The following is a 27,993-nucleotide window of genomic DNA, read 5'->3' as shown; positions in this document are numbered from 1 at the left end:
AGCTGAAGGAATGGTCTAAAGAGGGTAGCCGGAACTGTTGGAGGCTGTGGGATCTGGCAGCTTACCTGGTGCTGAGCTGGGGTCCTAGTGGTGGGATCTGGCATTTGCTGATGCTTATTGGGGTGTTTTTAAATTTCTTCAGGGCTACTCTAAAGCATGTTATGGCTGGCCTCTGGACATTGCCTGTTTGCTCAAGCATCAACTTGGCTGCAAGTCTGCTTAGAAGCCTCTGGTCCTGGACTGTGCCCTCCCCTCACTTTATCCAGACGAGAAAGACCACTCCTACTTCTTCCAAATTTCCTGGACCAAAAGATAATCTCAACTCATTTCCTTGATGACTCTACTTGTTCCAGAACCTGCCTTGGGACATTATTTTGGGATTGCTCAGAGATGAACATGGGAAAGTTATAGGGAATTACTGCTTAATCTGACAGTTTGGCTCCTGGAAATCTCATAATTACCTAAAATAGATTTAATCAAAAGAGAAAAATAGAAAAACTATACTTTGTGTCAACAATATTATTCAATATTGTTTCAAACTAGACAATATAAAATACCTGAGAATATGCCTGCCAAATCAGACACAGGAACTATAAGAACACAAGCACAAAACATACAAAATTCATACAAATAAAGTCAGATCTAATCAATTGAATTTATTGTTCATGGATAGGTATAGCTAATGTAATAAAGAAATGACAATTTTTATATAATTAATCTATTTATTCAATGACATCCCAATTAAGTTACTAAAAAGTTATCTTACTGAGTTAGAAAATGAATAACAAAGTTAATTTGGAAGAACAAAAGGTCAGGAACTTCAAAGAAAGCAGGAAATATAAAGGAAGTAGATTTAGCAGTATCAGACCTTAAACTATATTATAAAGGTAGAGTATTGTTGAAATGTAATATGGATAATTTTGATTATTTTAAATTAAATTTTTATTATATAAATAAAATCTATGCATCCAATAATAGAAGAAAAGCAAAAAAAAAATTGGAGTAAGGAGGGATGCTTCATAGACAATAACTGATTGATTTGGAGTATTGCTGTACTATAAGTAACAGCTGGTTGATTTAGAAAAACCATGGAAAAATTTGGATTTATGAAGAAAGATGCTATTCATCTTCTGAGAAACAGATGACAAGTCCAGATAAGCATAACATAGTCTTACTCAAATATAAGTGTATTTATGTATATTTGCATGTTTATACCTATATATGTATTTATGCATATATATATATATATGCAAAGCTTTCTATGTGTGCAAATACATGTATCGATATATGCTTGATACATATATACATACTTCTGTGTGTGTGCATTTTTGCTTAATTGTAGCCTTCTTTGGAGCGAAGGTAGGGAAAGGAGGAGTAAATATAAAGTAAAAAGTGCAAAACAGGGAACAAAAGAAAATCTACAAGGAAGAAAAGAAAAGCTGGGCATCTTTGAAAATAATGTGCAGTATTTATCATATTGCTTTTCTTGAAATGGAAATTTATTGTTTTATATTGAATCCTCTTATGTTCTGTTGTGTAAATGGTAAAGGTTTTTTTTTTTCTCGTTTTGTATTTAACTTTTAAATAAATTTCAAAAATTATTTTTAAAATGGTAGATGTCACATCAAATTTAGTATGATTATTCTTATTACTGAAAGGGAACCAAAGAATGAAAATGAAAGGTTATTTAAAAACATAGTGACTGGCATATAATATGTGCTTAATGAATGCATATTGACTGACTGACAGGTAAATGCCTAAATATGAGCATTGATAATGTGAATGGAAAAAAAAATAGGATAGTTGGAAGAGTTGTGATGTAAATACAAGCAAAAGAGATGGCAAATGATTATTTAATAAGGACTAAAGGAGAGGAAAGAGGCTGAAGATTTGCTGAGAGTATAAAGCTGCTTATAGGGGTTGTAAATGTGGGTTATTGGGAGAATGGAGGTATCTTCAGTCAAAATAATAATGTTTAGGACAAGTGATAAAAAGGGAATATAAATTCAATTTTGGACATTTTAATAAAGAAATTCTGCCAGAATACCCAGAAGGAGATAACTAATTGCAAACTGATATAAGTAATGATTGAGAAGAAATACTAGAAATATAAATATATGTATTGGACACATCTTGCATTAGTAATTTAGTATTAGATATGTATGCTATATATCTCTCTGTATCTATGTATCTGTGTTTAAGTGTGAATCATTTACATTAAAGCAGTAATGAATTCAAGAAAGAAAAGACAAAAAAAATAGGGCACAGCATTGCAGGGCACAAATTTAAAGAAAAAGTTCAATAAGACTATTGGGAAAGGAATACACAATCATAGCAGAGAAATTGGGAGACTGTAGTAATGTAGTAATACAGAGTAGGGGATAGTCAGTAGAATCAAAAGCACTAGCAAATTGGACAAGGAGGATGAAGTCTGAGAAAATTGCATTAGATTAAGCACTTATGAGTGTAGTTCCAATGCTAGAATCACAATATTATAAGAAGTGAAGAAGTCATAAAGAAGGAGGACAGTCAGGATAAATGGCATCTCCAAATTTGGCACTGAAAGAAAAGAAAGATTCAGAATAATAGCATGAGTGTTCAACAGAGTCGAATTTAGAGGAGTTTTTTGTTTTGTTCTTAAACTAGGGAATTGGCAATATGGAAGTAACTCGTATGTGGGGGAAGAGGGGGGAAGGAGACAGAGGTAGAAGGAGCAAAAAAATTCTGAATAGAATTATAATCCTAGAAATAAACATGAGGAAGTGAGATTAAAGGAGCAAGCAGAAAAAAAAAAAAAGAAGGAAGAAAGAAAGGGAAGAAAGAAGGAAGGGAAAGAGGGGAGGAGAAAAGAAGGGAAGGTGGAAGGGAGAGAAAGTGAAAGGGAGGGAAGGAAGCAGAAAGGGAGGATGCAGATAGTTTTTGAGGCATGGAGAAAGAAAAGGAATTCAAACTAAATGGCTTCATTTTTTTTTTCAGCAAAGTAATCATGGAAGAGAGATCATGAGAGATAGAGATATGTATCAAAATTTTTGTAATGAAGAAAAAAACAAGAGATTTATTGCTAATAGTAAAACCCTAATTGATTAGGTAAAAAGACTAATGGCAGAAGTATTGGCTCTAAAAATAAGTGATAGGGAAATTTGGGATAAGAAAAAAAATTCTGAAAATAAACTCATGATGAGGTTTTCCAGTGAGGCAAGATAGATGAAATACCAATCCTGATGTAAACCAGATGAGTGTAGTAGATACAACTCAGAGACTATCTAGCTCTAAAACTCACTGTGTGACCTTGAGTAATTATCAAAACTCTCTAGGCTTCCATTTGCTCATCTGTAAAATAATGGGGATGGATTATATAACCACAACAATAAATCTATAATCTTAGGACTCATTAACTCCTGAAACTCATGGAAGCTTCAACTGCTAAATTAGGGATATTAATAAAAGATTCCTGTAGTGTGTAACATAATAATCATATTCTCTATGTCATATTCATGTTATATTATTTCCATTAAATGCTAGCAAAATCCTTAAAAATGTCTTTAAACTAACAAAGGAAATAAATATAGCTGATGATTTTTATAACATTTGGAGGTATACAAAGCACTTTACATATGTAGTCATTATCCATATTTTATGAGAGAATAAATTTAAACAAAAAGAGATTAAAAGATCATTACATAGTCAAACAGCTAATATGTAAAGAAAGGATTCGAATGTTGCTGTTGTGGGCTAAGCCTGGCTTAGGCCAGTACCCTAATTATTTGAATTAGATATTAGAAAATAAAGAGATAATCAATTTTTGACAAAAGATTATCTATTTAGACATTTCAGGAAAAAAAGAATATTCGACATGGTTAGGGATGGAGAATCCTTTAAATTAATTCAATTGATGGAAACTCTCATCATTATCTACTAGCCAATCATTTGAGAATCTTTTCAGATCTTCATTTCTACTTTGTATGAAGAGGATAACAAATGAGTTTAATATTTTGAGTCTTTTTCCCCATGAACCAGTCAAGTCTGCTGGAATGGCTCAATACTGTTTAAGGAAAAACTAGCTTAATTTGCATGCAGGGAGGAGTTAACATATTGAAAGTATGCTTTGGTTTTAATAATAACAAAATTTACTTCATAGGGTTGTAAGAATCAAAAAAAGATGTTTGTAAATCATTCAAGGTAGTGCTTAGCACATAGTAAGTCCTATGTAAATGATAGCTGTTATTGTTGCTGCTGCCGCCTGCTGTTATTGTTGTTATACTTTAGGGCAGAGATAGTTTTGTTTATATCTTTCTATCTCATGATTAAATATTTAATTGCTATGTAATATATTCTGGTTAACTTATTGTTTGGAAACTAATGAAATTCGGCTTACAGTCTCTTTCTTCCTTTCAAATTGAATAATCTAGTCCCATTCACATTTGAGTACTTGATAACTTCCATTTGATTATGGTCTGCACTATCTGTTCCTATCAATAGAAAATGCAGGAAAATATTTTAGTAGAATTTGAATTATTGCTATAGGACATTTAGATCCAAGAAATATAGATATCTCCAAAAGGCAGTGAGGGACTATACCAGGCAGAAAACTGTAAAATGTAGTCATCTGGGCTTCCATAAGATACATTTATCATTTCTCTTTCATGAAATAACTGGGGGAAAATGTAAATCCTACTCACTCTCTTAGGATTAAAAGAAACTCTTGCTCATAGAACTAGCAATAGAAAAACGTTTTATTTTTGAACTTACATCTTACCCAGGGAGCTTATGACAACTTTTATCCATTTGATCTCACTTTCAGACATAACTATATGTGGAAATGTTGGTGGAAAGGAAAATGTAGCCATTTTACTGCAAGTGAAATTGAATTTTTGACATATCAGCTATAGTTCAGATTACATTCGACTGATATATTTTTATTTTCATTTTAAACTTTTCTTAGTTGAACAACTTTTTCTCTCTCTTGGAATTATGGCCTATAAAGTATTGACCTGGTAAACTTTAATTAAATTCTCCTGTGTTTGAATGTAGTAACTATGCTGTAAATCAATCTCCATAGTATTTTCATTTATTCCAAAACAAATGGTAAAGATCAACCTACTATTTGTACAGGTTTATTATAGGCAGTGTGATTCAATTTAAAAAGTACTGGACTTTGAGTCAGGACACTATGGTTTGAATCTTTCTACAAACACTTAAATACCTATGTACCATGGAAAAGTTTCTTTTTTAAAAAAATAATTTATTTTTAATACACATTGCTTTATGAATCATGCTGGGAGAGAAAAATCAGAGCAAAAGGAAAAACTAAGAGAGAGAAAAAAAAAACAGAAAAAAAGAAGTATACATGGCATGTGTTGATTTATATTCAACCTCCATTGTTCTCTTTCTGGATGCAGATAGCATTTTCTGTCCTAAGTCTTTTGGTATACCCTTGGATCACTAACTGCTAAGAAGAACCAAGTCTTTTGCAGCTGATCATTCCACATTCTTGTTATTGTGTACAACGTAGTCTCTGTTTTCCTTATTTTGCTAAGCATCGGTTCATGTAAATCATTACAGGCCTTTTAAAAATCAGCTTGTTCCTCATTTTTTATAGAATAATAACATTCCATTATCTTTATATACCACAAATTATTAAGACATTGCTCAATTGATGGACATCTACTCATTTTTTTTCAATTCTTTGCTACCACAAAAAGAGCTGCCACAAACATTTTTGCACACGTAGGTCCTTTTCCTTCTTTATGATTTCTTTGGGTACAGACTCAACAGTTGGCACTGCTGGGTGAAAGTGTTTGCACAGCTTTATGCCCCTTTTGGCATAGTTCAAAATTGCTCTTCAGAATGGTTGGATCATTTCACAACCCCACCAACAATCCATCAGTGTCCCAGTTTTCCCACATCCTCTCCAACATTTGTCATTATCTTTCTCTGTCATCTTAGCCAATCTGAGAGGTATGAGGAGGTACCTAAGAGTTGTTTTAATTTGCATTTCTCTAATCAATAGTGATTTGGAGCATCTTTTCATATGAATATAGATGGCTTTAAATTTGTCATCTGAAAATTGTGTGTTCATATCTTTTGACCATTTGTCAACTGGGAAATGCATGGACAAGTTTCTTGAATTTTCATATAATCCATTTTTCATCTGTGAAATGTGGATAGTATTATTGGAAGTAAACATTTTATGCTTTTTATAAGAAAAATCTTTTGTTAATAGAGAACTTGGGAATAAATACCAGCTCTGCCATTTACTATCAGCTTTTCTGGGCTTCAGTTTACTCGTAACTATAAAATGAGAACTAGATAGAAAACCTCTAAGAAGACTTCTAGCTCTAAATCTATGACATTATGATAATTTAAAATGTTTTATCAGAGTTATTGCTATTATCATCATTGACTTATCTTGCTCAATGGCATTCAAACAGAGATAATCTTGGGAGAAACATCATCCTGTTAATCTTAAATATTTAGTATTCTCCAAAAATAACTGTTTTGTGGGGTTTCAAATTTATTTTCTCTGTAAATATCCTCAGAAATATCTCCAATTATAAACACATTGATGGAGATAATAAGGATCTCATCCTATATTGACATGACTGATTTTTCTTGCTAGATCTCTATTCTCGAAAGCTTTTATTTTCATGCATTTTAGGGATTAGGAATATTTGGAGTGGTCCACCTACAAAAATATTCTTAATTAATATTAATGCCTAAAATATTAATAATCTATTTTTATTGGTGAAAAGGACATATCATTAAGAAAGCCATGTCTTTTTTGTTGTTTTCTTGTCTATTTGTTGTTCTTCCAATTTCATAATTACAAGTTCTTAATGTGTTTTTGCTTAGGAAGTTCTCTTGGTTAGTCCTTTTTTCTTTATTTTTAACATCAGTTTTTCCTTCATTTTTTTATATTTTATAAGGTGATTCTGTTCATTAGTAATCCACCATATTTCTTTTAATAATTTGGCCAAGTGAAAAATGTCTAGTGTCCAGATTATGATATGAAGTTGAAACCAATAGAGTTTATCCAATAGATTACAAATGAAAAATGAATTGGGTCCAAAATCAAATAGGAAAAATAGGATAGACTAGATTATTTTTTTGACAATTACAATTTATTTTTTGTGTGTTGCTTTTGATGATCTGAAGCTCATTTGCAAAACAAATGTCCAATATTTTAATACTAATATTTTCTTAGTGTTGTTTTATGACTATGGGTCATAAAAGCCTGAAGTCTCCCCAAAAACTTTACTATTGAAAAGCAGCCAAAGAAAAGACATGTCCCTGGTAGGTATTAATAGGCTATAGAACAAAAAAATAAATAGGATCAAAAAAAAAAGCAGTGATACTGTGGTAGCGTACTCCCCTAGCATGCTCTTGATATAAAGAGAAAGTAAAAAAACAATTCTCTATTATGCTGGGTGAACACTATGTGGAGAGCTTATTAAAGACCATTGAAAATAGTAACATAGGGGCGGAGCCAAGATGGCGGAGAAGAAACACACGACTCAGTGAACGTCCTCACTCCCTCACAACCAATTAGATAAATTAAGTCTCAAAATTAGCTCAGGACTGATAGATACCACAAGGACTGGAAGCACGACTTACCAGCTGAAGAGAATCTGGAGTTTCAACAGGAAAGGTCAGTTCTCAGGGGAGGAATAAGAAAGACCAGCACAGACGGTGGGGTAGGGGCACACTGCGCCCATTGCGCTGGGAAGGGCTCTGGGATCAGAGAAGCCACTGAGGTAAAGGAATCTGGCACAGGCTGTTAGCTCTTCTCTGCTAATTATTTAGCAGTTCAGAAGAGAAAGCCAAAATATTTTAAAACTCAGATTAGATTTTCCCCGGACCCTGGGGGTGACTCAACAGACTCCGCACCAGGGGGTGTGGCCTCAGCTACCACCTGAGAATAGTTAAGAGATTGACAAGTGGGTGGATACGGCCCAAGGCAACACACACTGCCTAGCTTAGCTGGAGGGAGTGGAACTCAGCTCCAGGAAGTCCCAGAGAAGCAGAACCTTTGAACTAGGGACCGCGGTTTCTGGCAGACACTTCCAGTTTGAGCGCAGGGGCTTTTCATGTCACCTGCTGCAGACATCCACTCCCCACCCGGACACATAGGCTGGGCTTCGTCCTGTCTTCACTATTCTACGCCCTCGAAGCACAGTAGTGCTAATCACCTCTGAGGCACTTCCAGGGAGGGGGTGGGGAACTCTCTCCCAGAGCTCTCTCTTAGCTCAGGCTCAGGAGCCACTGCATTCATCCGGTCTGGGAGGAAGCTGGTAAAGAAGTAAATAATTTCCTACCCCAGAGACAGACCCCAAAAGATTTTTTTAAGTATGAGCAAAAAAGCTAGAAAAACCATAGATTCCTTCTATACAGAGAAAGAGCGGGTATCCAACCCCGAGGAAGTTGACAGCAGAGAATCAGATAACAACCTAAAGGGGAACGATTCCTGCCCCCCATCACATAACTCTCTCCTAGAAGAAGCTCTTAAAAAATTGAGGGAGATCGAAGAAAAATGGGGAAAAGAAAGGGAAGTTATGATAGAGAATAACAACGTCCTGAAATTGGAGTTGGAAAAAATAAAGAATTCACAGGAGATGCAGGGAAACAAAATTAGTGAATTAGAAAAGGTTAAAAAAACACAGGAAAGTAGGATTTCTGAATTGGAAAAGATAAAAAAGTCTCAAGAAAATAGAATTTCTGAATTGGAAAAAGAAAATAATTCTCAAAAAAAAAAAAAATTAGGGAAATGGAAAAAAAACTCAATAGAGCAAAATAATTCATTTAAAAATGAAATTGGGCATTTACAAAAAGAACTAAAAACTGTGAAAGAAGAAAATAACTCCTTAAAAGTCAGGATGGAACAAATAGAAATGAATGATTCACAGAGAACCCAAGAATCAGTCAAACAAAACAAAAAAAATGAGAAGCTGGAGAACAACATCAAATACTTACTGGGAAAATCTATAGACCTGGAAAATAGATCTAGGAGAGATAATCTGCGGATTATTGGACTTCCAGAAAACTATGACCAAAAAAAGAGCCTAGATTCTATTTTACAGGAAATTATCAAGGAGAACTGTCCAGAGATAATAGAAACAGAAGGGAAAGTAGATGTGGAAAGAATTCATCGAACTCCTTCTGAAATAGACCCTAAAAAAAGAACACCACGGAATATTGTGGCTAAGCTGCAGAATTACCACACAAAGGAGAAAATCCTGCAAGCAGCTAGAAAAAAACAATTTAAATACCAAGGTGCCACAATAAGGGTCACCCAAGATCTGGCTGCCTCCACATTAAAAGATAGAAGGGCCTGGAACCTGATATTCCGAAAGGCAAAAGATCAAGGACTGCAACCAAGAATGAACTACCCAGCTAAGTTTAGCATCTTTTTCCATGGAAGAAGATGGTCATTCAATGAAACAGAGGAATTCTATATGTTTCTAAGAAAAAAACCAGACTTAAACAAAAAATTTGATCTACATCCACAAGACTGAAGAGAAACAGAAAAAGGTACACAGAACCCTTGAGAACTGTAACTCTGTTGTGGGTATATAAAAAGTACTCAAGGATAATTTGATTTTACTGATATAAAAGAAAAAAAGGGGGGGGTGTAGTAAAGAGAAGGAGGTCGGTTCAGAAAAAGGGGAAGGAATGATAAAAAGAGGGAAACTACATCCCAGGAAGAGGCATAGAAAATACACCATATCTGAGGGAACTTAGTGAGGGGGAGAATCATTGTGTGAATCTTACTCTCATCAGAAGAGGCTCAAAGAGTAAATAATTAACATATTTGTTTTTCAGAGAATTTTCTCTCACCTCATTAAAAGGGGGGAGAGGAAAAGGGAAAAGGAAAAGGAGAATAAGTGAAGGGACTTGGAGGGAGGGGGGAGGGATCCTAAAAAAAAAAAAAAAAAAAAGAGGGAGGGTTGCGCGTCACAAGGGGGGTCTGTAAATTAAATATCGGGGAGGGGGATCAGGGGGGTCAAGGGAAAAAAGTATAATCTGGGGATAATACGATGGCAGGAAACACAGAATTATTAATTTTAACTGTAAATGTAAATGGGATGAACGATCCCATCAAACGGAGACGGATAGCAGATTGGATCAAAAAGCAGAACCCTACAATATGTTGTCTACAGGAAACACACTTAAAGCAGGGAGATACATACAGAGTAAAGGTAAAAGGTTGGAACAGAGCCTATTATGCTTCAGGTAAAGCCAAAAAAGCAGGGGTAGCTATCCTTATCTCAGATCAAGCAAAAGCAGAAGTAGATCTCGTTAAAAAAGATAAGGAAGGAAACTATATCCTGCTGAAAGGTAGCATAAATAATGAAGCCATATCAATACTAAACATATATGCACCAAGTGGTATAGCATCTAACTTTCTAAAGGAAAAGTTAAGAGAACTGCAAGAAGAAATAGACAGTAAAACTATAATAGTGGGAGATCTCAACCTTGCACTCTCAGATTTAGACAAATCAAACCACAAAACAAACAAGAAAGAAATTAAAAAAGTAAATAGAACATTAGAAAAACTAGGTATGATAGACCTTTGGAGAAAACTGAATGGCAATAGGAAGGAATATACTTTCTTCTCAGCAGTTCATGGATCCTATACTAAAATTGACCATATATTAGGACATAAAGATCTCAAAATTAAATGTAGGAAGGCAGAAATAATAAATGCCTTCTTCTCAGATCACAATGCAATAAAAGCTACATTCAGTAAAAAGTTAGGGATAAATAGACCAAAAAGTAATTGGAAACTGAATAATCTCATCTTAAAGAATGACTGGGTGAAAGAGCAAATTATAGAAACAATTAACAATTTCACCCAAGATAATGATAATGATGAGACATCATATCAAAATCTTTGGGATGCAGCTAAAGCAGTAATAAGGGGAAATTTTATATCTTTAGAGGCTTATTTGAAGAAAATTGAGAAAGAGAAGATTAACGAATTGGGCTTACAACTTAAAAGGCTAGAAAAAGACCAAATTATAAACCCCCAACCAAAAATTAAACTCGAAATACAAAAATTAAAAGGAGAAATCAATAAAATTGAAAGTAAAAAAACTATTGAATTAATAAATAAAACCAAGAGTTGGTTTTATGAAAAAGCCAATAAAATAGATAAACCTTTGGTAAATTTGATCAAAAAAAAGAAAGAGGAAAATCAAATTGATAGTCTTACAAATGAAAAGGGGGATCTTTCCACCAATGAAGAGGAAATTAGAGAAATAATAAGGAGTTACTTTGCCCAACTTTATGCCAATAAATTTGATAACTTAAGTGAAATGGATGACTTTCTCCAAAAATATAGGCTCCCTAGATTAACAGAGGAGGAGATAAATTGCTTAAATAGTCCCATTTCAGAAAAAGAAATAGAACAAGCTATTAATCAACTCCCCAGGAAAAAATCCCCAGGGCCAGATGGATTCACATGTGAATTCTACCAAACATTTAAAGAACAATTAGCCCCAATGTTACATAAATTATTTGAAAAAATAGGGGATGAAGGAGTCCTACCAAACTCCTTTTATGACACAGACATGGTACTGATACCTAAACCTGGTAGATCGAAAACTGAGAAAGAAAATTATAGACCAATCTCCTTCATGAATATTGATGCTAAAATCTTAAATAAGATATTAGCAAAAAGACTTCAGAAAATCATCTCCAAGATAATACACTATGATCAAGTAGGATTTATTCCAGGAATGCAGGGCTGGTTTAATATTAGGAAAACTATTAATATAATTGACCATATTAATAATCAAATTAATAAGAACCATATGATCATCTCAATAGATGCAGAAAAAGCATTTGACAAAATCCAACATCCATTCCTACTAAAAACTCTTGAGAGTATAGGAATAAATGGATTATTCCTTAGAATAATCAGGAGTATATATTTAAGACCGTCAGTAAGCATAATATGCAATAGAAATAAACTGCAACCTTTCCCAGTAAGATCAGGAGTGAAACAAGGTTGCCCACTATCACCATTACTATTCAATATAGTACTAGAAACGCTAGCCTCGGCAATAAGAGCCGAGAAAGAGATTCAAGGAATTAGAGTAGGAAATGAGGAAATTAAACTATCACTTTTTGCAGATGACATGATGGTATACTTAGAGAACCCCAAAGACTCTGCTAAAAAGCTACTAGAAATAATTCAAAATTTCAGCAAAGTGGCAGGATACAAAATAAATCCACATAAATCCTCGGCATTTTTATATATCACTAACAAAATGCAACAGCAAGAGATACAAAGAGAAATTCCATTCCAAACAAATGTTGAGAGTATAAAGTATTTGGGAATCCATCTACCAAAGAAAAGTCAGGAATTATATGAGAAAAATTACAAAACACTTGCCACAAAAATAAAATCAGATTTAAATAATTGGAAAGACATTCAGTGCTCTTGGATAGGCCGAGCGAATATAATAAAGATGACAATACTCCCCAAACTAATCTATTTATTTAGTGCTATACCAATCAGACTCCCAAGAAACTATTTCAATGACCTAGAAAAAATAACAACAAAATTCATATGGAAGAATAAAAGGTCGAGAATTGCAAGGGAACTAATGAAAAAAAACTCAGAGGAAGGTGGTCTAAGTGTACCTGATCTAAAGCTATATTATATAGCAGCAGTCACCAAAACCATTTGGTATTGGCTAAGAAATAGACCGGTAGATCAGTGGAACAGATTAGATACAAAGGACAAAAAAGGGTACATCTATAGCAATCTAATCTTTGACAAACCCAAAGATTCCAACATTAGGGATAAAAATTCATTATTCGGAAAAAACTGTTGGGAAAAATGGAAATTAGTATGGCAGAAATTAGATATGGATCCACACTTAACACCATATACCAAGATAAGATCAAAATGGGTCCATGATTTAGGCATAAAGAGGGAGATAATAAATAGATTAGAGGAAGAGAGGATAATCTACCTCTCAGACTTGTGGAGGAGGAAGGAATTTATGACCAGAGGAGAACTAGAGATCATTATTGATCACAAAATAGAAGATTTTGATTACATCAAACTAAAAAGTTTCTGTACAAATAATACTAATGCAAACAAGATTAGAAGGGAAGTAACAAATTGGGAAAATATTTTTAAAAACAAAGGTTCTGACAAAGGTCTCATTTCCAAAATATATAGAGAACTGACCATAATTTATAAGAAACCGAACCATTCTCCAATTGATAAATGGTCAAAGGATATGAACAGACAATTCTCAGAGGAAGAAATTGAAAGTATATCCACTCACATGAAAGAGTGTTCCAAATCACTACTGATCAGAGAAATGCAAATTAAGACCACTCTGAGATACCACTACACACCTGTCAGATTGGCTAAGATGACAGGAACAAATAATGACAAATGTTGGAGGGGATGTGGGGAAATTGGGACACTAATACATTGCTGGTGGAGTTGTGAAAGAATCCAGCCATTCTGGAGAGCAATCTGGAATTATGCCCAAAAAGTTATCAAACTGTGCATACCCTTTGACCCAGCAGCGCTACTACTGGGATTATATCCCAAAGAAATACTAAAGAGCGGAAAGAGACATATATGTGCCAAAATGTTTGTGGCAGCTCTTTTTGTTGTAGCTAGAAACTGGAAGATGAATGGATGTCCATCAGTTGGAGAATGGTTGGGTAAATTGTGGTATATGAAGGTTATGGAATATTATTGCTCGGTAAGAAATGACCAGCAGGAGGAATATAGAGAGGCCTGGAGAGACTTAAATCAACTGATGCTGAGTGAAATGAGCAGAACCAGAAGATCACTGTACACTTCAACAACAATACTGTATGGGGATGTATTCTGATGGAAGTGGAAATCTTCAACATAAAGAAGATCCAACTCACTTCCAGTTGATCAATGATGGACAGAGGTAGCTGCACCCAGAGAAGAAACACTGGGAGGGGAATGAAAATTGTTAGCACTAATATCTGTCTGCCCAGGTTGCATGTACCTTCGGATTCTAATGTTTATTGTGCAACAAGAAAATGATATTCGCACACATGTATTGTACCTAGACTATATTGTAACACATGTAAAATGTATGGTATTGCCTGTCGTCGGGGGGAGGGAATAGAGGGAGGGGGGGTAAATTGGAAAAATGAATACAAGGGATAATATTATAATATATATATATATATATAATAAAAAAAAAAAGAAAATAGTAACATAAAGAGGACATTATTAGATAATTTGTACTTTGTTTTGTTTTGTTTTTTGTTGTTTTTGGAGGTTGTTTTTTTTTTTTTTTTTTTTTTTTTTTCAATAAGAGCACAGGTTCAGTTGTGTATCTGAGTTGTGAAAGTTTTTGCAAGTAAAAGTAATATTTTGGTTGCCTTGGTCAAAGAATTTATCATTAAATGACCAGAAAAGTAGGCCCTAAGCCTTTCAGCACAGTAGAACATAATAGAAGATATATTCTAATATAAGGATCCACTTGACCACACTGTTGTATTGGGATGCCCTCATCCCTTTTCATCATGAGTGATGTTCTGTGCATTTTTTTTCCTATAAAGTATCATTCAATATAATTAGTGAATTGTACACACAAAATAATTATAAAAAATTACTTAAGTAATATTTATTGTAGTTAGTTTGGTAGTATCATGATAAATATATTATTTATTTATATGTGCTATCTAAACATGTTAGAATATACTGAGGTTCTTTGAACAAGTGTATAAAGTAAGTTTATGGTCATTTTGTATCATTTGCAATAAAATTATATTATCTCACATTATTTTATATTTTAAATATTTTAGGGGCTTCATTTGGGGTTATTGGGGAATTTCTAATTGTATCTTTTCCCCCCCTTTAATCCCTCCTTCATATAGCATCTAAAATATCAGGTTCAAGTCTTTTCTTAGAGACTTACTGACTGCATAATTTCAGACTAAATTATCCCATATTCTCTGTTTTTGCATCTGCAAAATGAGAATGCTAAAACATTTTAATTCTGCTTCATAGGGTAATGATGATAAAAGTTGCTTGTAAATCTTAAAATATCATGTGATGCTATTATTGTCTATGGCAATATTCTATTCCACAGCTGTACTGAATTTATTTAAATTACATATAATATCTTCCTGTTTCATAAGGGAAAGATTCTAAAAGTTCTTTAAGTTAAAAAAAAAAATCTAAGAGTATTTGTTTAAAGCAAGAAAGATTTCGAATAGCCGCCTTCTTTTTGCTCTCTATCCCCATCCTCTCTATCCCCATCTATATGTAATTATTCCTTCCACATCATGGAGATTAGGGATGTGGCACTCCCACAATTTGGAAAACTCACATAACATTTTGGCCTTCCTTTTGTACCAGAAAAGCCTGATTTTTTTTTTCTTCTTCTTTTATAGGTTTTTACAGTATCTTACTGTAAAATGTGGGTTAATCATTTGGTTATAGACTCTAGGTCATCTTCCTGCTTTCATATGTCATCTGTGGCTTCAGCAAAATTCCCCTTAAAATTTCCCTTTAATTTTTTATGAGAACTTGTGACTTACATATCAAAAACATTATGGGAAAACTCATAATATGGAAGGGATAACTGTATTGTCTTTTCCAGTGTCTTTTTAATTTTTTTTTTTAAATCAGAGGAAAATCCTTCTAGGGTTGCAGACAAGCCTTTGACATTTTATAGCTCCCCATTGCCCCCAAAGTCAGAAGGTATTTATTATCACTTCAAATGAGAATGTACCCAAATCTCAGATCATCTTCATTGTGGAATGAGAGGTTTAGGAGGAGCAAGAAACACAAAGTCAGTGTTACAGGAGCAAGTCTTAGAACTGGGCTTGGTCAGCAACAGGAAACGAGATTCTTAAACTCTTGATGAGTTATCAGTGCATATGTAGAATATTAATTGTTAATCATAACAGTTAATATTATATGAAGTCATTATCATTTAAGTACCTATAATTCTAACTAAAGTTCCATTAGTAAAAGCTATGTAACCTATTATGCATTATCATAAATCTTAGTGAATAACATAATTTTCGATCTAAGAGGAACCTTAGAGATCAAAAAAACAAAAGAATAGCACATTGGATAAGGATTCTCTTCAAAGCAATTTAAGTTTTGTCAAGAATTATCATCAACCTAGAAAATTAAAGATTTACTAATTTTGCATATTTGTTTAAAGGCCACATATTAGCTTCCTCTTTAAAATGATATGTTTAAATAAATACTTATGAAATTTCCATAAATTTCCATTTTGAACAGTGGGTTAATCCTATTTACACAGTACCTTAAAATGATATAAAGAGAAATGAATTAAAATAGCCAAGTCCTTTGTACCTGTTACTCAATTTAATTAATCCTTTACTATAATGAATTTTGGTGGTCATAGTAGTCACCATGACCACCAAAAGAATCTGACCATCACAAGTCTGATGATAGTGATAGTAGTTCAAAAAACAAACTCAAAAGTTCAGGTATGAAACAAGGATTCCATTATCACCATCACTACTCAATATTGTAATAGAAATGCTATCTATACCAATAAAAGAAGAAAACAATTAAGGGAATCAACATAGGTAAGAGGGAAACAAAATACCTTTTGCAGATAATATGATGGTATACTAAGAGAACCAACTAAAAATATGCGAAACAATTAATAACTTTAGCAAAGTTGCAGAATATAAAATAAACCCACACAAATTATCAGCATTTCTGAGCCATAGCCAGGAATTATATGAACACAATTACAGAAAGGTGTTCTTCACACAAATATAGATCTAAACAAATGGAAAAATATTAATTTATCATGAAGTCAATCCAATTTAATAAAAATTCATACCAATCAAATCAACAAATAATTATCTTATTTAAAAAAAAATCCACCGGCAAGAACAAAAAAAAAAGAAAAATAAACATAAAGAAAGGGCAGCTAATAAAATCAGAGCCCTAACTATACTATGAAGTCACAATCATCAATTTAACATGATACTGAATAAGAACTAAAGTAACTGATTGATGAATTAGATTAGGTAAACAATATAAAGAAGCAAATAGGCATAAAAATGTATTATATTCAAAGGTTCTAACCACTCTATCAAGAATTAACTACTTTAAAAACTACTGTGAAAATGATAAAATAATCTAGCAGAAAGTAGGCATAGGCCAACATCTCATACTGTATACCAGTAAGCTCAAAATGTGTACATGTTTTATGCATAAAATAATAATATATAAATTAGGAGATCATTGGAGAATTCATCTGTCAAAACTATGGACAGGAAAAGAGTTCATGATGATATGAAAGATAGGGAGGTTACTTGGAAGTAAAATGAATAATTTTGATTATAAGGAAATTAAAACGTTATTGCAAAAAATAATATAGATAAAATTAAAAGGAAAGGTAGAAACTGGGTGAAAATTTATCACTGATAAAGATTTTATTTTTCAGATATATTGACAACTGATTTAAAATGAGAAAAAATAGCCATTCTCCAGCTGATAAATGCTCAAAGAAGTCAGTTTTCAGAATATCTGATAACAGAAAACCATTGTATGAAAAAAAAAATGCTCTAGACCTAATAATTAGAGAAATACACATTAAAACAATTCTGAAGTAGATGGGCTAAGAAACAGAAAAAGAATGTCAAATGCTGAAGGGGATGTGGGAAAACAAGTTAATTAATGCACTGTTGGAGTTGTAAATGGGTTCAACTATTCTGGAGAACTATTTGAAACTTTGCTTAAGGGATATAAAACTGAGCACATATCCTTTAACCCAGAAATTCTGCTAGTAAGTATATAGCTCAAAGAGACCAAAGAAAAAATGAAAAAGACCTATATATATAAAAACATTTATACAGCTTCTTTTTATGTTGACAAAGAAGTAGAAATTGAAGAGATGTCCATCAATTGGAAAAGTTTTGGTATATGTTTGCATTGGAATACTGTTATGTTGTAAGAAACATTGAAGAGTGTGATTTCAGGAAAAAAACTAGCAATACTTATATGAACTGAGGTGAGCAGAATCAGAACAAGTTTCACAATAACAACAATGTTTTAATGATAATGATCTCTAACTGTAAAAGACTTGGCAGTCTACTCAATATGGTATCTCATCAAGCTGTAATTGATTAATCAAATCTGATCTATGTCATCTATGATAATTCCAATAGTATTTTGATAGAAAATATCATGAACCTCTAGTTAAAGAATTAATGGATAGTGTGTGCAAGTTGAAATTCATTTTTCTCTGTTTTTCTTGCTTCTTTTTTTCATTTTCATAACAAATATAATGTGGAAATGTGTTGCACAACTTAATATGCTTTATGGATAGTATATTTCTGTGTGTGGTAGATGGAGGAGAGGAAATAATTTGGATTTAAAATTTAAAAATTAAATTAAATTTCAAAAATTTTTAAAGAAAATCAAAATTTAAAATGTCAGGAATAATAAGTCTATGAACTAGCCATCTAGAAAAGAAAAAAAAATTGTAAATTTGCATGACACTATGATTTAGAAACAAAAGTCTTCATGTAATAGAGTATCTTAGCTATCAATTTATCTTTATGAGATAAATAATAGAAACATGCAGAGAAACTTAGATGGTTCTAAAAAATTTCACTTTGATGGATCAAAATGATGAAATAAATATAATAAAGCTATAAAAGATATATTGCAGCTACTTTTTAAAAAATGAAGTCATTTCTTTCTTTAAGCATTTTAGAAATATTTACTATTAATATAAAGTATAATAATTCTTGTTAATGATTCATCTTGATTAATAGTAACCTTATAATTGAGGAGAAAAGATGGAAGCCCAAGCAGGGCTGCTTCTAGGAAGGAAAGCTCTTCTCAGGGCTTCTTCAGAGAAGGAAAATTCAATCTTTATAGTTGTATTATAATAATATTATGGACTGTGATAATAATATTCCTTTTTAAAGATACTTTAGCTTGTTCTTCTGCATATAAAATATAATGAAAATGAGGGTCTTTAAGAAAAGATTATTAGTTGGCAAGATACTTGTGAGGGCTAAAAATCCAGTTTGCTAATAAGAAGCAGCAATCCTGAATTACTGAATCTAAAATTGTTAAAGGACTTAACATGAAAGGAGAGCTGACTCAATGTATATTTTATTTACACTTTTATATGCATAGATTGTTTTCCAAAAAAATAAAAATAAAACAAAATCAACTTCCTGAAGGCAGGAAATATATATATATATATATATATATATATATATATATATATATATATTTGTATCCTTAGGGCCTTAACATAGAACATGTAAAATAAATGCTTGTTGATGGATTGATTTTTTTTTGTGGGGGAACTTTTAGAGCAGCTTTGGGAATAAACAAGATTTCTTTAGAAATTTGTATAACATTTGTATCATAGAACCAACATTTTCTTGATCCAGTTTCTCTTTTTCCACTCACACACAATTAGGAAAGTTTTAACTAAGAGGGGAAAAAAAAAAAAAAAGCTACCACCAGGACCTAATTGGTCACACTTTTCCTTTTGAAACTTCCTAATTATCTGAGAGCATAAAAAGTTCTAGTCACATAGACTCTGGGTCCCTTGAACTTGACAGAGGAGTATAACCTTACTCTGCCTTGTTGACCAGATACATTTTTATGTGAAGAATAGGAACAGACATATCCAGCAAAAGCTAAATGCTACAATATAATTATTGCATATCTTTTCTGTGTGGGCAAACTAAATCTCTTAATGTGAAATGATCAGTGACCCAAAATTGCCTCATTTCATCTCAGTATGAAACTTGAACTATTGAAGTGTTGGTATTAGAGCATCACTTCTTATAATTTATAATTGGAAGGATCTGGCACATAGGATAACACTTCCTAGACAAGAGTGACAGTGAAGTGGTTTTGTTTAAGAGAGAAGGCATATTCCACCTAATATTAGCCAATAAGGCATCAATAGGATATAGGATTATCCCTTTAAATAAATGTAAAATAATAGTTTTTTGTTATTTTTTTCTGGCAAAAAAAAGTACAATAAAAGGAATATGAGTGTTAGAGTTAGAGAATTTAGTTCAAATCCTATTTCTGCCACCAACTACCTGTGTCCTTGAGTTGAAAAGAAAAAAAATCAAAATTGTTATTTTTCCCATCAATTGACTTAGCAACACTGGATTTAAGCAGAGTATTTTCTCCTAGTCTTTCACAGTGAACCCATAGTAACTACAAAAGTACAAAAAGAACTTGACTGATCCATAGGTTCCACTCAAGAGTCTTTCAAAGGATCCACAAAGTAAAAACTATTTTTATAGTAATGCTCTGAGATTCTTTAAATAGCAAAATGCTTCTCTGTTTTCCAATTTACTATTTATAAAAGTATAGTCTTTATATGTTTTAGCCAAAACAACATGTCCCATTAGAAGCAGACAGGAAACACCAAATGTTTTTATTAAGCCAGACTTTAAAATACTTTGCAAAATAGGAAAAAATCATTCCACTTATGCTGTTTTTTTTTAACATAATAACTTTTCGTAAATATTTTAATGTTAGCATATAATGGGTTTACTAAATAAAAAAAAATTATTTGTTTTGATTTCAAATATAGTACATATCAATTGATTTAATCTATATAAACAAAAAATCTTTGGGAGTCCTCAATGATTTTTAAGAGGGTAAAGGAGACCTGAGATAAAAAACGTCAAGAATCACTCACCCAGGTGGCAGCTAGATGGTAAAGTGGATAGAATACCAGCACTGAAGTCAGAAGATCCTTGAGTTCAAATCTGACCTCAAATACCTAACAGTTCCTAGCTGTGTGACCCTAGGCAATTCACTTAACCCCAATTATCTCAGGGGAAAAAAAATAGAATAACTTACCCACAGATAATTCCATAAATTCATTTTAATCTAATTCCTGAATCCATATGTGCTATTCACAAAAATTTAAGTACAGAAAATATTATTGAAAAGTATAATAATGGCAAATTGAACATTTTATAATTGTTTCCAACTGGAGTTTCCAAAATTGTAGTCTTATACATAATAGTTTCATAGTAGATATTTTCAATTCCTGAATATGTTGAAAAATAATTTAGTAAATTTTTACATCTCTCATACTTATTGGTCAAATAGTGGGGAGGGTTATTTGACATGTAAAGGTAGATTATCCCATTTGTACCCTCATGTTATCAGAGATAATATGGATACCATTCAACATATTATGTGTCTACCCTGGGAGAATACAGATATTTCCAGAATATGTCCTGATGTATGTTATTCACATTTGTGGCAAGGAAAAAGTAAAAATGGAGAGGAAGAGAGGATTAAAGAAGAGGCACCAGAATAGGGAATTTTTTACAAGGTTGTGATGATCCACTTCTCATAATTTTTTTTTTGCCCCTTATAAATATTTTATGGATAATCTCCCAGGAAAAAAATGACATTAATCAAGATAAATAAAAAATTACTTCTAGTAGCTTCATTTAAAAACTAGAAAATTTCAGAGGTAGGGAAATCCCACAATTATTGATTCTAATACTGCACAGAGGTACTCCAAGGCACTTATCAGCTTCCTTTCATTTTTATGTCAGATCACATTCTTTTTAATAGAAAGTACAATATATTACTAAAACTAAGATCTTCAGTAATTAACCCAAACAGAGTACAATAAGCTGTTTATGTATTTATATAAATTATGCACAACTTGCTTGTAATACACACACATACACATGCACAAGTAATTTACAGATGTTTATAAGTAATCAAGATATTGTTCAAGTTACAAAAATGCTGCACCCAAAATTTCTAGGTTTATAAAGAGTAAACTATCAGTGATTTCATCATTCTTAAGCAAATCTCTCAAAAACACTGGAATATCTGAAATATCTTTAGTGATTATCAAAAAACCTGTAGATCAACTCTATACTTATGACTTGTTCACATGCTGCAAATATATAAAAACAATTCACATATAGTGAAAATACTTGAGCATATATGTACAGGTAAAAAGTTCTCTCTTTAAAAAGCTATTGTCAACATGATAATGTCAAGCACAATTGATATATAATATAGCTTTTTTTTTTTTCCCATTGAGATAGTTTAACTATTCTGCTCAGCTTTTAATCAGTTATCATGTTTCCTAAATAAAAGTAACCATAGCCTCCAAGATAAAAAGAGTTAAACCAGAGCATTAATCAAACCCTTGATTTATATGAGTAGTAGCATATAAATAGTTTCCTGGCTTTAAGATCTTAAAATTGCAGTAAGGCCTTTGGAATATCCTGTATATGTGCATAAATACGTATTATTCACACACACACATACATTGCATGCATATGTGTATGCAAATATACATATATATATATATATATATATATATATATATATATATATATATATATATATATATATATCTTTTGAAATTTAAAAAATATATATCAAAATATTATTTGGATTCAATAAATGTAATTCTTTTATTATAGGTAAAGGAAAATAGAGACATTTGAGTTTGAATCTGGGGGGCAAATTAAATTGAAGGATAACAATGATATCCAAAAATACTTTAGTATTTTTAGTTCCTACCCTTAAGGAGATTACAATCCAATAGTGTAAGACAAGATACATAAGAAAGCTGAAAGAGGGGTGGGGAAAGCTCTATGATGTGCATGGTAGAAAAGTCAGCAAAGTCCCAAAGTAGTATAGCTACAGGGAAAATGACATATGTATTCTGAACCCCCTCCTTAAATGGAAATTTTGGAATTCATGGTTTTCTCACTCCAATCAGAGGTGAAAAGAGTAATCATGAGGTGTCAGTACAAATGAAATGCTAATGATAATTTTTCTAACAAATTCAATGACATTCTAAGTATATAAGTATGTAGATAGATAGATAGATAGATAGATAGATAGATAGATAGATAGATACACAAAAACACAAATGCATAAATACAAACACATATACACTAACACTGAAAGGATTATAATGAAAATTCAGGATTAGATTATCACTACCAGAAATTACAAAAAGTTTATCTTTACAAAGCCTTAACCTACTGATCAAGCCTAACTAGATTGCACAAAAGATGGAGAATCAATCCTAGAGTCAAAAAGACCTGAGTTCAAATCCAACCTCAGATATGAGACAAGTTAATTAACCCTGTTTTCCTTAGTTTTCTCATCTGAATAAATAAACTGAAGAACAAGATAGCACACTACTAAAGAAACTTTGCCAAGAAAATAATAAATGGAGTCATAATGAAACAATAGAACGTATAGCAGACCAACAACTTAGGACAAAAAAATCAAAATAAGGTATATTGAAAATTGGCCATTATCACAAATATAATTGCTGCCTATATTTAACCAGGCACAAGACTGATCCATAAAAACAATATTTTAAGATGCAAGGAACAATATGGAAGAGGACTTTGTCAAAAAGAATAAACTAAAGAATGAAGCTTAAGACGTGAGGAAAAAAGGGGAAAAGAACCAAACCCTTCTACTATGCACTGCAGCAGGGAACCATAATTCATTCTTTACAAACACCTGAAAAGTGGATCTTTATTGATAAGTAATGTCAGAAGGGACTTTTTCTATTAATTAACACAAGTAATCAAAGATGTTTTCTCAGGTTTTATGCTCCCTAGAATTAAAGGAATTTTAGGGAGAATTAAGGGAAATTTTTTCCCTTCTAGCAAAGGGATATTATGAAATCAACAAAGATAGAAGCACTTAGAATGAGCAAGCATAAATAATTAATGTGGCTCCGGTGCAAAGATAGCACCCAAATTTGTAAATTGTTCCATATTTAAAGCTTTCATATTATTGATTAAAGCAACTCATCTCAGCTTTAAGGTCACAACCTAAGTGTCATCCTTAACTCCTCACTTATCTCTTACTCCCTATATCCAATTTTTTGCCAAGGCCTGTCAATTTTACCATTGTAATAACCTTTACACATAACTCTTTAATTTCTCTGATCTTTGAAGCCACCATTCCAGTGCATTAGCAAGCAATTAATCAATATTTTGACTGACAACATTCTCCAGTGAGCTGAAAACAATTTGTCATGACATTTATGAAAAATCTAAAAGGCAATATACCAAAACATTTGTGAAATAGATGCAAAATAGAAAATGTATGAACATTTCAATACCCTAGCAGGTGCTAAACAAATATCTACTGAATTATTTTGAAGCAATATTAACTATTTAACAATCTTTAGGACTTTTAAAGGAAGTAGAAGTATTTTTTCCCTTAAAAAAAAAAAGGAAGGAATGATTGGTGTCTTAAAATGGAAATTAAAAAAAAAAAAGGAAGGAATGATTGGTGTCTTAAAATAGAAATTTTTTACAAACAACAAATTTTGATATATAAGTAGGGATGTTTTTTTCCTTATTCATATTCAGTAGTGTTGTAAAAAATAAATGGAAAGAAATATGAATTTATAAAATTCTAGGATTCAGAACTTCGAAGATCAATCATTTAGTAAGTAGGTATTTATTAAACACCTACCATATATCCAGCATTGTGCTAAAAGCCAAAATTACATAGAAGTAAAAACAGTCTTTGTCCTCAAATTTCTTTAGGCCAAATCTTTCATTTGATGAGGCCTAGTGACATTATTTGGGTTGCTCAAAGTCTCATAGGAAGTAGCAAAGCAGGAATTTAAAGCAAGGTTCTCTGAGTACAGAGAACTTGGGTTTTGTCCAAGCTGCTTTGGAAAGAACTCAGTGTCATGAACTATGTGCTAATTTTTTTTTTCCCCATTCATGTGAATAATTGTTTTTATTACAGTGTGAAACATTAGAGCATTAAGAATATACAAAAAATGTTAGATTTGCTCCAAGTGACATTTCAAAAAAGACTGATTTATCTGATCTTGATAGAAAAATGCTGCCATATGATTTTTACATTCAAAACAAATATGGAAAGGGCATGCTGGTAAATGTTTAACAACTGACTCTTATCCTATAAACACAATTCACTACAATATTTTATTTTACCATCAACATTTTCCACATGAGGATAGACAATCAATGAAAGAATAAATCAACTCCTGTTTTATAGTGTTTGCAGATTTCTGAGGTATTTTTCTTTATGAAAAACAACCTCCAACATGCCTTTGATCCAGCAGACTCAACTACCCTAACTGATTACTTTTTTGCTGACTACAGTTGCATAGACTTTTACACAGTTGTACCATTCTACAATGTTTAAAGGGCACTAGTATTGAGTATTTTCCAAAATAGTGTAGTTTAGCATTTTAGGACACTTCCTTTAACTCAGAAAAAAAACCTTAAAGCAAAGTTTATTTAGTTAAAAATAGCAACATAGGCAAGACTCGAGTTGAAACATTACTGTTGGGTATTCTAATAATGTCCAATAAATGTTGAATAACAGATCTATCAGCAACTTAAAACATGGGGAGCAAAACTTCTGTATCATTTATTTTTTCAGACAGACCTTGGACATTTAATTTCATTGGGATAGGGAATTCCGGGAATTCAGGATAATTGTTTCTACCAATATTCTACAGCATCTTCTCTGAAATTTATACCTTAGATTGTTCTCCAGAGAAATGAGAATTTAAATGACTGGCTTGAGATCAAAGTATGTCATAAGCAGGACTTAAATCTTGGTCTTTCTAAACTTGAGATTAATTTTCTATCCATCTCACTAGCATGTCTCATAAAAGAAGTAAGAGCATTTCTGAAGGCCTCAATATTTCATCAGATCAGTTAGAAAAGACTATTAACTCTCATGTTACAGTGCCACACAAATGTAAGAATGAGAACAATAGCTCCTTTCCAGCTTTGATATTTCTGCCAGCAGTGCATGCTAAACTGCACAATACCCCTGAAATGATGAAATAAACTTTTTTCTCCGTTAGATACAGCAGAAATTAAATAAAGGCAACATATAAATAAGCAACATAAAAAGGCAAAAATGTAAATTATAATTATCATAATACCTTAAAATTTATATTTTAATACAATTAAAATCTGAATGACAAAAATAGCCTTAATTTATTTTTCATATAAATGAAAAAATATGATTATTTCTATTAAACTTAAAAATCTAATTTTGAAAATTACAATAAAAATATATTACTTCTTTTAATAAAATTCAAGTGCTTCTATAACATTTGTACAGAAACTATTTTAAATGAAATTTGCTTGAATTTAAAGAAAATCTTTAAACTTCTAGTATTAAAACAATGACACATTTATGTATTTAAATTAAAATATGCTTTTAAAAAAACTCATCTTTCTGTCTACTGAAAACAAAAACTTTGAATTAACTCACTATTTAAGGTATTAAGTAAAAAAAAAGGGGGGGATATATATGAATACATAAACACAAGCAAACACACACACACATTCACACACACACACACACACACACGTGTGTATGTCAAAACAAATCTATTTATATATTCTCCCCCAATTTTATTGGCTTGCAAATTCACTCTTAATAAATATTTGCTATAAGCTGATTTAGATAAACTCAATTGTATGAACTCTTCTTGAATTTTTTAATTAAAAATTAGATAGCTTTTATGACTCAAAATTCTATTTTAACTACAATGTGGTATTATCATCTGGTAATATCCAGTTACTGCATATGGAGTCTAACAAAAACAATTTAATGTATAATTTCTTAATAATTAGAATTACTTTTTAGAATGAAGCTAATTACTTTCTTCCCAAATCTTTCCACCCACTTTAGCCTTCCTTTTGCATAAACTTCTATGGCAGGCATCTCTATATTTAATATTTCAAAAATCCCTAATGTCACTCTTCATTGCTATGGAAAATGGGTTGTTACTAAGGTAATAAACAAGAGTCAAAACTTCTGTGCTTTTCTTTCCCTTTGAAGAAATTTGTTTTATAGGTCAAACTTTAATTTAATTTAATTTAAACATTAAATTAAGCATTAATCTTTGCATTTATCATATACTTAGCAAGACATTTTATATTTCCTAATTTATGAAATAAATGACTTTATAGTATGCGAGTATAAGCAGAAAGTCACATACCTTGTGTTTCCTTAAGAGTAAAACTAAAACCAGCGTTTTTAGCCCCAGTGCTATCCACAGTAGAGGCAGCAAGCTTAGGGTTGCTGAATTCATCTAATTTAAAAAAAAAAAAAAAAAAAAAAAAAAAAAAAACGTAAGAAAGAAAGAAGGAAAAAAAAAATTAGCACACACATGAATGTCACCATTAAAAGGAAAAAACATTTATTGGAGATTTAAAAGTGATCAAAAATCTTTTACAATGAAGAAAATGTATAAATAATATTTTGATAATATCTTTTGAAATGGAATACAATACAATTTTCAAAGAATTTTTACGTGTTAGCTTCCAACATGAGAAAGAAGAAAGAAAGAAAGAAAGAAAGAAAGAAAGAAAGAAAGAAAGAAAGAAAGAAAGAAAGAAAGAAAGAAAGAAAGAAAGAAAGAAAGAAAGAAAGAAAGAAAGAAAGAAAGGAAAAAAGAAAGAAAACAAAATAAATGTTAAGAAAAAATATTTTTTTAAATGTTAAGGAATTATGAATATCTAACAAGGTGTAGAGGAGATGGACTAGCACTGGTGGAAAGAATATCCAGATCCAGGAAATCACAGAAAGAAGGAAGGAAGGAAGGAAGGAAGGAAGGAAGGAAGGAAGGAAGGAAGGAAGGAAGGAAGGAAGGAAGGAAGGAAGGAAGGAAGGAAGGAAGGAAGGAAGGAAGGAAGGAAGGAAGGAAGGAAGGAGAAATAAAAGAGAGGTAAAGAAAGAAAGAGATAAAAGCAAAGGAGAGAGAAAACAAATTTCTCATAAAAAAAAGGAAGGTAGAAAGGAAGGAGAAAGGGAAGAAGGAGGAAAGGAAAGAGGGAGGAGGGAAGGAGCAAGGAGGGAAGGAAGACAGGAGGGAGGAAAGGAAGGCTATCATTTCATTTGGGCAATTAACATTTACTGAAGCTTGCTATGAATTAATTAATATATTAACTGGTAAA

General features: G+C 31.9%; 1 protein-coding gene across 1 annotated transcript in view; it reads right to left on the bottom strand.

Moving 5' to 3' along the window:
• CFAP47 (cilia and flagella associated protein 47) overlaps positions 1 to 27,993 on the bottom strand; it is a 781,966-nt gene that overhangs the window by 167,233 nt on the left and 586,740 nt on the right. The window contains exon 47 of the mRNA XM_074302067.1: positions 27,036 to 27,128. Coding sequence (XP_074158168.1) covers positions 27,036 to 27,128 — 93 coding nt within the window. The remainder of the gene's footprint in view (positions 1 to 27,035; positions 27,129 to 27,993) is intronic.

This window comes from Sminthopsis crassicaudata, chromosome 3 (genome assembly GCF_048593235.1).
Source record: "Sminthopsis crassicaudata isolate SCR6 chromosome 3, ASM4859323v1, whole genome shotgun sequence".
NCBI lineage: Eukaryota > Metazoa > Chordata > Mammalia > Dasyuromorphia > Dasyuridae > Sminthopsis > Sminthopsis crassicaudata.
Note: the sequence above shows the minus strand (reverse complement) of the source record. Positions and strands in the feature narration are given on the sequence as shown.